At 37.8% G+C, this 16078-nt stretch overlaps 1 protein-coding gene across 1 annotated transcript in view; it reads left to right on the forward strand.

The window, feature by feature from the left end:
• Positions 1-7095, forward strand: part of si:ch211-141e20.2 (poliovirus receptor) — a 60090-nt gene extending 52995 nt beyond the window's left edge. The window contains exons 6-9 of the mRNA XM_056464842.1: positions 4547-4634; positions 5056-5095; positions 5697-5764; positions 6083-7095. Coding sequence (XP_056320817.1) covers positions 4547-4634; positions 5056-5095; positions 5697-5720 — 152 coding nt within the window. The 3' untranslated portion in view covers positions 5721-5764; positions 6083-7095. The remainder of the gene's footprint in view (positions 1-4546; positions 4635-5055; positions 5096-5696; positions 5765-6082) is intronic.
• Positions 7096-16078: the final 8983 nt, after the last annotated feature.

Genomic DNA, 16078 nt, shown 5'->3' on the forward strand with positions numbered 1-16078 from the left:
GTGGGTGTCTCAAAGAGCAAAAATTCAACAAATGGGATGTTATATGTTGTTGTGTCATCACTCATATTGCAAGTCAAATCTCTCTGGCCCCTCCCTCATTTTGGAATGCTTTTCATAAATGGGCCCCCATGACAAACTGATCGAATAGCCCTGCCTTAAACAGACCCTGCATTTCTACAGGCCAGTGTGCCTCTAGAAAAAATGTTCAGAGCATTTTGTAATTTTGATGGATGCTTCCAGTACGGGTAGGGGGGGCTATAAGTTGCAGGGCATGCAGCTGTGGGTCCGAGAAAAGGAACCTGCTTGCATTGGCGTATCAATTGCCTGGAGCTGTTGGCAGTGTATCTTGCTCTTCACCATTTTTTTACTGGTGCTAGAGGAGAAACACGTGCCGGCCAGTACGGACAGCATGGCAACGATGGCGTATATCAACCGCATGGGGGATATCCGCTCTAGCCACATGTCTGCTCCTCTGGAGTCTGCACCTCTGGAGTCATACGCGGCTAAATTGCTGCGTGCCGTTTACATCCCGGGTTAATGGAGACTCCAGCCAGAGTCTGTCCAGCTGATATGGGCACATTTCAGGGAAGTCCAGGTTGCCCTGTTTGCTTCCTCCGAGAGCACCCATTGCCGGTGGTTTTATTCCCTTATTTCTTCCCGAGGCCCCCCTCGGCACGGATGCACTGGCCCACAGCTGACCTTGAACATGCCAGATCAGTGTGATGTTATCCTCCTTCAGTTGGCTGTCCCCTCTGCACTGAGGGGTTGGTTTAACGATCATCTCCGCTTTGAGGACGCGGGAATGATGGCGCACTGGGAAAGCATTGCTTCATTATCCAGTTCCTCAGAAGCGTGAGACGTTAGATGGTTAAACGCATCCTGTCCCCCTCTCATACCCTCGTGGAGCTCTCTCTTTAGTCGAGGTCTGCTTGATCCACTTGACTCAGTATCTTTAAAATTTCTGTCCATGTAGACAGCTCTGCTGGTTGCGTTGGTATCGGTCAAGAGGGTCAGGTACCTGGAGGCATTTTCAATTAGCGAATTGTGCCAGCAATTCAGGCCTTCTCTCACGTTTTCCTACAGTGCATTTTTCAGACCACGTAGTGAACCTGCAAGCACTGCCCATAAAGGAGGCAGACCCATCCCCTTTCTTTGCTGTGTTCTGTTTGTGCACTGCGCTATGTGACCGCATTGAGAGCTTAGGACTCTAAGCAGCTCCTTTTCTGTTATTATCGGCAGACGGGAAGTGCTGTTTCCAAACAGAGGTTGGTCGACTAAAAAGTGGATGCCATCTTCTTCCCTTATCAGTGCCAGGGCAAGGTGTGTCCCCCGGGAGTGAGAGTGCACTTGACTAAGAGTATCGCCTCCTCTTGAGCGTTATCACGTGGTGTCTTTCTAACAGACATCTGTAGAGCTGCAGGTTGGGCGACACCTAATACATTAGCGAGATTTTATAATCTTCGAGTGGAGCCGGATTCTTTATGTGTGCTGGATAATACCAGTGAATGAGTAAATTCTGTGTGGGGTTGAAACACGCTGGCTTCGCCTTTCTCTCGAACATGGAGATACGTGTGCTTTTCTTACTCTGTTCAGTTTCCCATTTGGTCAACCCTACAAAATTCCTCCGAGGCCTCCAGCATCTGAGTCAGCGGATGCCTGGCCTATAACATTGTTGGCATCCCCATTCAATCAGCACACGTTCTGGGTTTAGATGCCTGCTATGCGCGATCCCCACTGGTGATCTCTTATGCTTCACTCAGCCATGTCATAGTCCCCCCCTGTCCAGGCGAGGCTGTATCTTCTCTCCCCACTAACCATCCTTCGTATGCGTACTCCTATGGCGGCAAATCAATGCCAATATTAATCGAGCGCAGCGGTGATGTTTGCGCGCGAGGAGAAGTGAACCGTGAGCAGATTACAGATCGCACAGGGGATCTTCACGCGCAGAAAACAAGTCCCGCGCGCGCACCTCATCATCTGTGCGCACGATGTACGCTCTCGCGAGCGAGGTCATGCCTACAGCGCGCGCGCGATCAGTTCTCTCCGCTCGCTCGCTGGTTCTTCTCTCTGCTCGCGCAAAACATTTTGGAATTTTGTCAGTCCTAGGGCGGGACTTGGTTCACTTGTTATCTCTAGCGCTATTGGCTACTCTACCTTTCCGGAAGTTAGCCGGGATTGGACGCCGATTAAACGACGAACCATAATTCACGTGATCTTATCATCACCTTAACAAACATGGCTTCAACGGACCAGCACGTAAGTAATCATTTCATTTATAATGAAAATTATTGCCTTTGTTAGAAAAGGTAGTTATTAGAAACTTTATTAACAGGCGCCCTGTTTACTGACACATTGTCTTGTTAAATCAACTAATCTACTTAATCTTTAATTTATATTTAATTTACACAAAGCAAATTAAAATTTTTATTATGCTTACTTTGTAGTCAAAGTGTCAATACTTCATCAATATATGCAATTGCACCATTGAAGGTAGTAAAACTACATTATTCACAAACTAGTGTATACTTTATATTTGGTATTCTGCTCAAATAAAGTATATAGCATTGCACACTGTATTTTTTCTTTCACATTTAAGTTTTCATTATATAAATTTTGTTTAGAGGGAGCACTGCAAAAAATGCTTTTCTTGTTTAGATTTTGTCTTGTTTCTAGTATAAATATCTAAAATCTCTCATATCAAGAAGAATTTTCTTGACGAGCAAAACATATTGTCTTGTTTTGAGAAATAATATGTTAATATTAATTGAGTTTTTGCCAATGGGGTAAGCAAATTAATCTTGTTTTTTCTTTTGACGTAAGATTGTTAAGGTGATGATAAGATCACGTGAATTATGGTTCGTCGTTTAATCGGCGTCCAATCCCGGCTAACTTCCGGAAAGGTAGAGTAGCCAATAGCGCTAGAGATAACAAGTGAACCAAGTCCCGCCCCAGGACTGACAAAATTCCAAAATGTTTCGCGCGAGCAGAGAGAAGAACCAGCGAGCGAGCGGAGAGAACTGATCGCGCGGGCGCGCTGTAGGCATGACCTCGCTCGCGAGAGCGTACATCGTGCGCACAGATGATGAGGTGCGCGCGCGGGACTTGTTTTCTGCGCGTGATGATCCCCTGTGCGCTCGCGAGCTGTAGTTTTCTCGCGTGTAGATCTGTAATCTGCTCACGGTTCACTTCTCCTCGCACACAAACATCACCGCTGCGCTCGATTAATATTGGCATTGATTTGCCGCCATATACTCCCCCTTCTCAGGGTTAGTCCATATGTTTTCCTGCCACCAGGTCTCCTCATTTGGGCAGCAGGTGGCCTCCGTAGCATGACTTTTTCAGCTAGAAAAGGTGCTTAGTGACTCATGTCTGGCAGTTTTATACACAACTGATTGTGATTGCTGCCAGCTGCGTGTGCTGGCAACTCTTACTCTTTAGATGATAGTAGTCGAAGTTCTATAATGGAAGTTTTCCACATAGCATTTCCGTCTGCCCCCCTTTGGGGAATGAGGGGTTTTGTTCTCAGTCCTCACACCACAGTGCTTTGAATATTTAGCATATTTTTCTTATTTAACACAACCAATTGAGATAACCACCTTGTTAGAACCAAGCTCCATGCATCAACTGTTCTCCGATTTGACAGGCTCCCTGTGAACTACACAACTGATTACGCTTCTTCACACACAGATGAAACCAACTAGACAAGTGTAAAATGTATACATCTATAAATAAATATGATTTAAATTCACATATTGCACAATGAAGTGCAGTTTGAGTGATACACTCTTTCCCGAGTCTTCTTCACAGGGCACTTGATGTCAAATTAGTATAAATAAAGTATACATTTGCTAGACAAAAACACCACGGTTTTCTCTGGCAGGCCATAGTCCATAATAGCTTCATGTTCTGGATGTTTCCTGTTCATGTGTTCATGCATCAGGCTTTTGCTGCTGTGCTATGATAACACAACAGTATTTCTAAGGTGAGTCAGGTGACTAAGGTACCTTTGACAGACAGGATGTGCACTGCTCATGCAAGTGGCATAGATGAAACCATTATTTAATTTTTCTTGTTAAAGCGTGAAAACGAAGTTTAAATGGTTAAATACTATAAAATATTTGATGATTGATGTCGACTAATTAGCGGTGCCTCTGTTATATCAACGAATTGTAGCTGTTATGCATAACTTAAAATAAATTAATAAAAATGATCCACAAAATAAATAAAAAATACAAAAATATATAAACATCATTGTCAGCCTTGTCAAAAACAAACAAACAAACAAACAAAAAAACAATTATGTTGTACAATTTTGAAATTGACATTTTGGTAGCAATCCTGTTTTGTGTGCAATATGTACTTCTGACCTACTTATCAGTTATTTCAGAAACTGGCTAATAACTTGATATACTATCTCTAAATTTACCCTGATCTTAATTAACCAATTATTTTCTTGTGCAAATATGCCACAATTATGTTAAATACACGTACTCTAAAACACATTGCAACTCCCGAACTTTAACTAACTCGATCAATTATTTTCTAGAAACAAGCAGCATCTGTTGGGTTCTCTTCAGTCTAGTCATCATTGTAGGTCTTGCAGTTGCTGTTGGTGTGATTTTCAAATTCAAGCGGTGAGTTTTAACACTTCATTTGTTACAGTGTGACAAGAGGGTGTGTGTTGTTTGTTTTGAATTTTGTTTAAACCATAGCACAAAGCTTGCTTTACACATGCAATGCCTTTTTAATGTGCTGCTATGATGAGTGGGATTATAAACCATTAAAACTGTTTTTTTACACATAGGTATGCATATAATACCTTTAAATTTCAAGTAAACTCAAAATAAGGATTGACAGTTAAGATAATTAAAGATTTTACAGTTTTATATTCATAGAAACATGTAATAAATGTCTGTAAAAAGAGTACATAATTAAAAAAAATACTGTATAATAAATTGCCTCAAATCTGACTCTGGAAATGTATGTCAGAGTCAGATATATTCAAGGTGTTCAAGAGATATTGGCTGTAAACTATTGTTTTTTTCTTAATTTTAGGGAATGGATTCCAGTACCAGTTCTCGGTCAAAATGAGCAGGTGTGTTTTATTCATATTTTTTCTGTTTGTATCATTTTATATCATGTATTTACAAACTACTGAACATAATTGATTTTTTTGCTTGGTAAAAATAAAATAGATTTCAAAAGAAGTCTCGGTCACACTTTACAACAATGGTAGAGAACTTATGGCTTGCGAGCCACATGTGGCTCTTTGACCCAAAATGCATGGCTCTCCAATGGCTCTTTAAAAAAATGCATTTTTCCCCAAATAAAAGAGAAATGGTGCTAAAAAAAAGATTCCCGACCCCTGCTTTACAATATAGTTAATGTAAATAATGCATTTACTGACATCTATAAATAATACATTTATTAAAGAATTTATTAGTGTTAGTAAATGAAAATACAGTTGTTAATTGTTATTCTTGTTAAATCACAGTACATTAACTTTTTTTATTTTAATAAAGCATTAGTTAATTAACTTTGATTAATACATCCTGTACAAGCATTGTTCATTGTTTGTTCATGTTAATAAATACATTGCTATGCTCACAAAGGCTGTATAAATTTGATTAATGCTATAAAAGAAAATACAGAAAATACTCACTCACTTACTTGCATTTTTTGGCTTATTATATCAGAGTGACCCGGCGGTTGGTTTGTGACCTCTTTAGGCCACGCCGCAATCCGAACAAGAGAGGCCAACAAGGTAAAAGCAGTAACTGTGAAATACATTAAAACTATTTAAAAATAACTGTGATCTATTCGAGTATGTTTTAAGGGGGTTTCAGACATGTATATCATTGGCTTTACTCAAAGACAATGCATTTTCTTATTGGTTTAATTTGCTTTCTCAAGGCAACATATATATATATATATATATATATATATATATATATATATATATATATATATATATATATATATATATATATATATATATATACATACATACATACATACATACAATTTTAATAATGTTTAATAATGATTACATAAGCAAAATTTTCTTAAACTTTTCCTACAGAGAGGCCTCTAGAGAAGTCTGAAGGACAGCTGACATTTAACTGCAAACAACTTTGCAAAAATTCCTCAGCATTACAGCCATCATTTTTCTGACGAGTGCTTCAGTAATCTACACTCTTACAACGGGGGTTTTGTCGGCCGTTTGTTAAAAAAAGGATCAGAAATGACTATTGATCAGAGATGTATAAAGTACTAGAGACCCAGACTTAAGTAAAAGTACAAGTACTCTATCAAAAAGTGACTTGAGTAGAAGTAAAAGTGCTCTTTAAGCACCATACTTAAGTGGAAGTACTAAAGTATTCAACATTTTTTGTACTTAAGTATTGCAAGTAGTTTATTTCAACATTTACTACTCAAGTACTGAAAGTAAAAGTACAAGTATTGTGTAATGTAGTTATTAAAGAATGCAGTCAAAAGACATCATATTGTTTTGTTTATTTTAAATCTCTTTTTTGGGGGCACGTCATTAAGCAGAACGAAAAGAATCATGACTTACAATACTGTTTTTCTCTCACGCTTGAACCACAGATTTGACAGATTATAACAGCTTTAACACACACCTTTCAAAGTTGTGTGTCACAAAAACAGTCCATAACCCACTCAAAACGCTATTGAAACCCATTTTCGGAGCACAATTTACTGGTTGTAAACGCTGTAAACGAACGTTCTAATTCACTTGATTTTGATTTATTGTAAAAAAAAGAAAACGTGTATATTACTGTGTTAAATGAAAATCTGAAATATTTTATGGCTTATGGCTATGATTTAGTATTTAAAAATGTTTCATTTTGATTATGTTTTAATTAAATTGGTCTTAAACTTCATATTTTTCATATTTTTATAGTATATTTATTCATTCTGGTACTTTTACCATAAACCAACATCTCAACCATTTGGTAGAGGCTGATATTTTAGAAATTATGGGACGTGTTGGGGGAAAATGTATTGATTGTGTTAACTAGCGACATTAGGAGTTAAGAAATGCAATAAATAAAAAAATTCTATTGGTTTTTTTCTTGGTGTGACAGTTAAATGGTTACCTGTAATAAAATTGTGTCCTTTAATACAGCAGTAATATATATGAACTGTACCCTTAATTTGACCCGCTCAAAGAAAACACTCTTTCTAAATGTATCAAACAAAACTCATGCACAGAAGACAGCATGAGCATTTATAGCAAATAAACTAATGTAAATATTCTCCCGCCTGCTTTTTAAACGCTGACAGGTGAGGTCTTACACCCCTTTGATTGGTTATTGTTTTCACCTTCTCAACAGAAAGGGCTGCTATCGGCTTTAGAAATGAAAGCGTTGTTCACTGATGGCGGGAAGAACAGCCACTGTTATAGTCTATGTATGTATATTATGCGGTTATCACAGGTAATCTATAATAGACACAGTGGAGAAAACTTGCACCTCATACACGCCCAGGTCTGGATCCACAAGTATCGCTTTAACAGCTAAGAGGAGATGAAAAGTTACCTCACAAACAGGCCAGCGGGTCAAATGTCCAAAGTGAGAGAGGCAGAGATGGAGTCTCACAACATTTCTCTGTAGTAGTGAAATAGCGGCTCGTGTGCTGTGCCGCCTTCACTCGCCGTCGCGCCTCTGTCCTTCGCCATAGTATTGCGACACTGCACATAGGAGATAAATGACGTCAGTACGTAATAACCCGTTATGATCTATTACTGAAAAAAGAAAAGGAAGGCTTTAAAGAGTAAAGTTTGTAATTGACTGTTTACACAAAGGGAAAGGATAACATTTATTGAAATCATTTCAACAAATAATTATTTAAAAATGACACATATTTTTATACTTTTAGTTTCTCACTGGAACCTAAAATATGGCTTGCAAAGTAACACAGAAACTAGTCCTGTTTCACATGCGTGTGTATTTATTTTATTACAAAGGTTGAATGTCTCATCTCATCAATATTTAAGGTGACAACTGTCGACTTATATAGATATTATAAAGAAACAAGCTCCAGTTCTGACCTTGTATGCAAAAGTCAACCGAAAACTGAAATATGACAACTGCTTTTCTTAATTCATTCAACCAAGCCAGATTGTGATGATGAAATTTCTGAAGCAATCATAAAGCAAGAGCGATGGGTTTTGTTGCACTGTGTTGTGGGAATCAGAATGACAAAATTTTTTTCGGGTTCCCCAAAGCAACCAGATACTGATCGCCTAGAGGAGAGTGCAGTTCAGAGCTGGTGATCACCACTGTGTCTGGACCCATCGAATGAAGAAGGTTTATCACCTGAAACACAAACAACCATTTCAGTTACTGTCCCACTGTGGCAAACGCATGATTACCTTCTGGTTTTCGATGAGCCAGCTGGGCCATTTCTAAAGAACTAAAACCTAACCACACCCAGCAAACATGTTTCATTTTAAAGCTTAAGAAGTCCAACAGACATCTAATAAAGGTCAAAACATAGACGTTTTGGCTTAGATAAGGATAATATTGGGCTGTCAGTAAAGATCTAAAAGAGTTTTAAGGCGCTGTTTACATCTGATATTAAAATGCATTTTCGTTGATGCGATCAAAAGTGGACTACATCAGAAAGGTTTTGAGATTGTCCACTTTCCAGAGGTAGACGAAAATGCAATCAAGCCTCAAAAACTGGATGGTTTGTTGGATGGTCTGTCTTTTCTGCATCATCAATTCCTGATCCTTTGCACAATGTTTTTTTTTTTTTTTTTTAATCACGTAATTTAATTACATTCGATGTTTTAAAATAATTCTTAAATAAATTTTATTAGTCAACTAATGAACCCTTTTCACAAGGTGTTTATGATGTGTTTAAAGGCCATCAGCATCTTTAATCCTTAATGTTGTTTTTTTTAAAGGATGTACATTTAAAGAGCCATACCTTTTACAATCTTTCCACCTAATTACAAAAAATTTAAATAAAAATAGAATTACTGCTTATGTCAGGTGTTTCTGATGCAGCATTAGCATACGCTGCTGAGATATCCAGAAATTTGAAAAGGGCTTGGTGGGTAACTACCTCTAAATACCTCAGCAAAATGGTGACTTTTAACATTCCATTGCCATGGAGCATTTTATTAACATCAATTTTATTCCTAATTACTTTTTTAACTGATTATGACACATATGGTGTGTGGTACCTGTGAGTTGTCCTCACTTGTATTAAACACTAAATACTGCTTTGAACAATGTCATTATATAAACACAATATCACTGTGTTTTAAAAAATGAAGTTTTCAAAAAGCCACTGGCCAGTCAGAGTGCAGTACTAATTGGTGCATAAAGCATAAATCAGCTTTAAAAACTTACTTCAACAGCATTTTTTTCTGAATGTATTTTTCTCCCACTAAGGAGTCGATAAGACAAAAAAAATGTATTACACATTCACATCTGTTGGGTGTGTCATAGTGACATGTCTTGTGGGGCAACCACAGGCATAAATCATGGAAATACAGTCCTCCACACATAGGAATTTTTTGGGGGAGAGTTTTTTCCTTCTTTGCATATACAGTAGGACATTAGAGACATGACTGGAAATCTGGGACAGAGAGAGGGGAGTGAGATCGACAAATTAATACATGACATGAGCAGCTTATTTTGTTGTGTCACAAAATACATTATTTAGAGTAATACTTTTTTTCACAATTTGTACACAATTTTACATGCCATTGGGTGGCTACAGACAAAAACATGAATAATAGCATTGTGATATGAGATTTTTGTCATGTCGCTCAGCCTTAAATGGGAGCTTAGTCAGACAGGAAAGCATGTGCACACAACACTGATGCAAACATTTGTATATCTCAGGCGCAATTTGGAATGAGCATTTGTTTAGAGAGGGGCATTAACTACACTAAACTATCACCACATGGCCTGAGATTCCTACTGAAATATGTAAGATATCAGCATATGTAGGGGTGTGAAACAGAATGTAAAAAAAAACTTTTTTTAACGTATCAAATTTTTGAGCATATCAAACAAAACTCCAGCACAGGCACAGAAGATGACAGGATCATTTAGAGCAAATACACAAAATAAATAATATCCTTCTTGATTTTTTAGCGCTGTCAAGTGAGTTCTTACAGTTTTTTCTTAACGCTTAAACAATTTTGAAATTAAGGCTCATTTTGTCAAAACACCACACAATTTCCACATCCACACACACAAACAGCAGAACACATCAGTTCTTTTGCAAAATGAAACACTTCATTTAAAACTTTACAACATTATAACAAAACAATTTTAACAGTGTACAGAACACACATGCTTCATTCAATATAAATCTGTTTGCTTCGTTTTCACACTGCTGTAATCAATTTTAAACACTCGTATAATTTCTAACTGACTAATACTGATTTAACCCTTATTTCTGGCTGGTTACACATCAGTCTCTCCAACGTGGGTCTCATAAATAAACATGGGTTACTAGGGTGATAATTCGTTTCTTTTTCTTTAATCTGGAGCATCGACATAACATTCACAAACAGCATTACATCTGCCGAACTTCCTTTTTTTTCTCTCTCTCCTACTTTCCGGTGCGCCTCCCTTAAATGAGCCAGAGCACAATAACTTTCACAACACCTATTACAGTTTTTCTTAGTTGTTTACACACAATTACTTGTACTAAGACAACAACATGTAACTGATGCACCAACCCCCTTAACCAATTTGGCTAAACTACAAGCACAATTCCTGCTTTACACTTAAATTGCAGGTTTAAAACACTTTTTTCAAAACACTACACACAATTCTCTGCATTTGGCACAATTTTCCTGCATAAAATCTCTTGTTTTCACAAGGAACATACTGTCATTCAAAATTGTAAAGTCAGTTGTCCTACTTTGCATACTAACTCATCACATAGGTACTGGGTTGCACACAGAATTGCAATTTAGAAATCAGAGCTCATCTGGTTTATAACAGGTTCACTGCCCACCCACGTTTTTTAGTTGTTTATCTCTCTCCATATTCTCCATTTCTCAAACCTATTGAGGAGTATTTTTTTGCCTGGGGATGGAAAGTGTATGACCGAAATCCCCACTTTTTTTTACTGAAACTGTATTCAGTAAATACTATTGTTGATGGTATATGTAGACCACGTTATGTGCATCTTTGTGTTGGTTGGGATGAACAGTAAAATATATTCGGTACCACGTATTTGTGTGTTTTGTATAAAAAACAATATTCTAAAATATTTTTCAATGCACTTCTGTAGGCCTATGTATGTCTGTAGCAAGTGTAACACTGAACAAAAAAAGGCTAACAGTAGGTCATTATGATGAATGGAGAAGAAGTGGTCATAGTGTTTTACATTAAGCACATCAGTGTTCAACTGTTCTTATAAATGTCTAGTCATGTGAGCTTGTGTGTGTCATTTAAAAACAGAGTACCATTTTGAGAAAAAAATCACACTGTTTTGAACGTAAAGTTTCTTTTTGCAGGAGAATTGAATGGTTTTGCCCAATGTGTGTGTGTTTTGTGATTTGTGTGCAGAGTTCTGACAATATGAGACATGCTTTCAGAAAATGTGTGTAAACAATTGGGAAAAACTGTAAACTTTGCACCAGACTTTTGAAAGTAAATAGAAAATCTTTCTAAGTAGATTCAATAACATTTTTACATTTAAGTATAAATTAACAAAATATAAATTAAAATAATTAATAAAATATAAGGTTACACTGATATAATCTGGGTTTGATTTGTTTCAAAGGTATTGCTATCTGTAATGCTAGCATGACACTTACTCAGCTTCAAAATGATTGGGAGTGATTATGTCTGCAGCAGGAACAACTCTGTTATGGTAGATGGGCAGCAGGTTCTCAGGAATGTACTGGAAATAACATAGAAAATGATCAGTTCTCTAGCCACACCAGTGACGTGCGCTGAGGTTTGTGGCTGGTGAGGCACAACTCTTTCAGGGTCATATTTACATGCACTCAATATATTTGCCAACTATTGTTTCATATATCATGTCACCTTTTATACACATGGCAGGTACATATCGGGCAAATGAAGATTGAAAAAAATGTACAGCAATTCCCAAAAACACCAAGGTGCTACAGACAGCCTTTAACAAGCGACACAGCATAACGGCGGATGCGCTCTCTCTCTCTCTCTCACTTACAAGCACACACTCACACAGACAGGATCTGCACACTGGTCTCACCTTTACTTTAAAACATGTCTTGAATGACTTTGGAACGATCATTATCTCCTGTCCTGTCCTTTGTAGCACACCCTTTAGCTCCTGCATTGGTCGTGCATTTTATTTATGTTTGAATAAAAGTCCAATTTTGAGAAATTTGAGCTATCTTATTAACGTTACATCCATGGTTTTTGCAATCAGTCAGAGCAAATCATAAAATAATGGACTCCTATTGAACTTTACTTGGTAGAAGAAAATCAACCACCGAACAAGAATAACTGTGAGCTCACGCGCCCCCTTCATTGCGGCAGAGCTACTGTCTGCCTCTCCTCATGTCTTTTCAATGTGGCTTTATGTCAGATCCTAACGCTAAATAAGTGACTGACATAATTGAAATACATTACCTATCATATGCAAAATGAGAACATATAATAAAAAAGGTCTACAATGTATAAAAACATTTTAATAAAGTATTACACTGGTAGCATACACTAAGTGAGCAAAAGCCGTGCCAGTTTGCAGGGGATTGTGAATCTGACGTGAGGCATAGCTTGGTGCTCCCTCACCTCGCTTCCTATGCTGTAGAAACAGGATATACGCAAAATACAATGATTTTGATTATTAAAAGAAATTACATTTTATAGCACTCATAAAATCAATAGAACTCTTGATCTACTTTTTACTTTTACAGTTTTTTACAGACGCTAAGACACATTTCTCAATACTTAGGTCACTTTTACAAAACTCTTCTCACAATTCTCCTAACCGACTTTCAGCTTGGCTAAGCAGTTCATTTCACATTCAAAATGCACTACAACTACCAAAACTATTTATTCACGTCTCAAATAAACTCATTCTTCCAGAACACTAGCAAAGGTTGACAGCCGACAAACACACTTTGTCACCCACAAAACAATGACCTAAAAAATACTAACAACATGTAGCATTACACAGTGTTTTCTTGTGTACAAGGACACATCTCTGTTTATAATTGCAATATATATTGTTTATAACTGCAATATATGTTACTGGAATGAATCAGACATAATGCAGAATTCGTCAATATTTATTTATTTATTTATTTATTTTTTATTTTTTTGCATTAAGTAATTCCAAAATACAAGAATTTGTATACACAAAATGCACTGATGCAATAGTAATGCTAATCTGGCTGGTTAAACTGCATTTTTAGATGTGAAATATGTTTCAATAAAATATTGCTGTTGAATTTTGCTGTCTTATTCAGTTGTGCATTATGTTATTGTTTTGAACATAAGATTAACAGTTTTGAAAACAGTATGTAAGCACGTGCAAAATGTCCTGTACATACAAAGATTTTTAGCAGTTGTTGTGTCTGAGTGAGAAAAGAATTCATGAAATTTGAGAGATGTAGTCATTGAATGCATTTTGTGCCAAAATAATGATAACTGATCCTCAGTTTAACCCACATAGACTTCTGTTGCGCTCACTGTGGGAAGAGTTTTGCAAAAGTTATCTAAGTATTGAGAAATGTGTCCTAGTATCTGTTAAAAACTGTAATCAGATAACTATCCGATTAGCGTCATTTCTGTTGTCTAAGGTAAGCGGGCTGTATGCGCGTGAGTGATATACTTATTTAAATGTCTTTAAATGCACATACAGTTTTAAAACTTTTACAACAACCGTAAAGCAAAACAAAACGTATTTCCCACATAAAAACTATCCATAAGGCACATAGGTCTATGTGGTTTTGCGTATTTATTTGTTTATAATATATAACGTGGATTGTAATATAATAAACCAAGAGAGTAAATCTTTGTCATGGACCATATTTATTAAAAATAAGCTTAAAATGTTGTCTGTAGCAGGGTGGTGCTGACATCACAGGCGAGCGCCCTGAAGGCAGTGCAGTCCGGTTATAGCCTAATGTTAGCTTTTCAGTTCTTGCGTTGGCATTTAAGTGTAAATGTAATGAACTGTGTTTAAACACAGATCTTATTATTTTCAATCTACAAAAAGCCTATGGGAAAATCCTATGGTGATTTTATCGAAGGAACCAGTTTTATGCTAGCAGCTGATTCGCCTACGAGGTGACGTCATAGTCCCTCCACTCTGTAATGCTGTTCGGGTAAGACAGAAACCAATAACAAATAAATAACGAATAGGCTTACTTTATGTTCAGTGACTAACATCCATATATTGCATCTGCAGCAATCATTAAAGGCGAACAGGTATAAAACGTCCTCTCAGCTGTTAATGTGCACAGCTTTAACACACCCGCAGTCATTGGCAACTCCTCTCACTGCACTTGTCTTCCACAACACACCCAAAACAAGTGCGGTTTTAGATTTCTGACTTTGTGAGCTGTTCCAGGGCAACTAAAATCCTCTGACAGAAGGTTGACCCGATAAAGAGCAAATGGACGAGCATTTTGGTCACAGCAAGAGAAATTGATCATTTCTAATCTGTGATTTCTAGAATATAGATATACAATATTCAAGTCCACCAAAAGGATTGGTCATCCATGAAAGACAAAATCATGAGAGAACAAAATAATGTGGAGCATCTCAGTGGGCAACTGGTTTAACACTCTAAAGCTGTCTCTGAAATATATTTGGAGACAAAGTTATAGCTAAGGAACCACTAAAATCACAATCAAATTGTGGATCGAGATCAGAATCAGAATCAGAAAGAGCTTTATTGCCAGGAAGTTGTTTTCGTGCCAGAGCTTCTACAGTGCAACAGCATTACAGAGACAGGACAAAAAAAACAGATAATAAATATATAAAAAAAAAATACAAGTAAGTAGTAAATGCAAATATACAAATTGACAAGTGTATGTACAACTATATTACTATTTACAATTTTATATGTGCAGCTGTTATGTGCAAATTGGCATGTAAAGTGTGTTGTTAAATAAGTGTATATGTGTATAAAGTGTATAGCAGTAGTGATGTTGGCTCCACAATTACTATCATCAAGTGTTCATGAGATGGATTGCCTGAGGGAAGAAACTGTTTCTGTGTCGGGCTGTTCTGGTGCGCAGTGCTCTGTAGCGTCGACCAGAAGGTAACAGTTCAAAGAGGCAGTGTGCTGGGTGTGAGGGGTCCAGAGTGATTTTGGCAGCCCTTCTGCTCGCTCTTGATAAGTACAGTTCTTGGGGAGTAGGAAGCATTGTACCAATGAATCGCTCAGCAGTCCGAACTATTCGACATAGTCTTTGGAGATCGTATTTAATAGCTGAGCTAAACCAGACAGTTATTGATGTGCAGATGACTGATTCAATGATGGAGGCGTAGAACTGTTTCAGCAGCTTCTTTGGGAGGTTAAACTTCCTCAGCTGACGTAGAAAGTACAGCCTCTGTTGAGCTTTTTTGACAATGGAGTCAATGTGAGTGTCCCACTTCAGGTCCTGAGAGATGGTGGTGCCCAGAAACCTGAATGACTCCACTGCTGCCACAATGCTGTCCATGATGCTCAGTGGGGGGAGAGCAGTGGGGTTTCTCCTGAAGTCTACCATCATCTCCACTGTTTTGAGCGTGTTGAGCTCCAGGTTGTTGTGATTGCACCAGACAGCCAACTCCTTAACCTCCTGTCTGTAAGCAGACTCATCACCGTCCTGAATGAGGCCGATAAGTGTGGTGTCGTCTGCAAACTTCAAGAGCTTCACAGAGGAGTCTTTTGAAGTGCAGTCATTCGTGTACAGGGAGAAGAGCAGTGGGGAGAGGACACACCCCTGGGGGGTGCCAGTGCTGATTGTGCGAAAATAGATGAGAATTTTCCCAGCTTCACCAGCTGCTGCCTGTCCGTTAGGAAGCTGTTGATCCTCTGACAGACAGAGGTGGGCACAGAGAGCTGGGTTAATTTGGGCAGGGGA

The sequence above is a fragment of the Danio aesculapii genome, chromosome 9, assembly GCF_903798145.1.
Source record: "Danio aesculapii chromosome 9, fDanAes4.1, whole genome shotgun sequence".
NCBI classification, from domain to species: domain Eukaryota; kingdom Metazoa; phylum Chordata; class Actinopteri; order Cypriniformes; family Danionidae; genus Danio; species Danio aesculapii.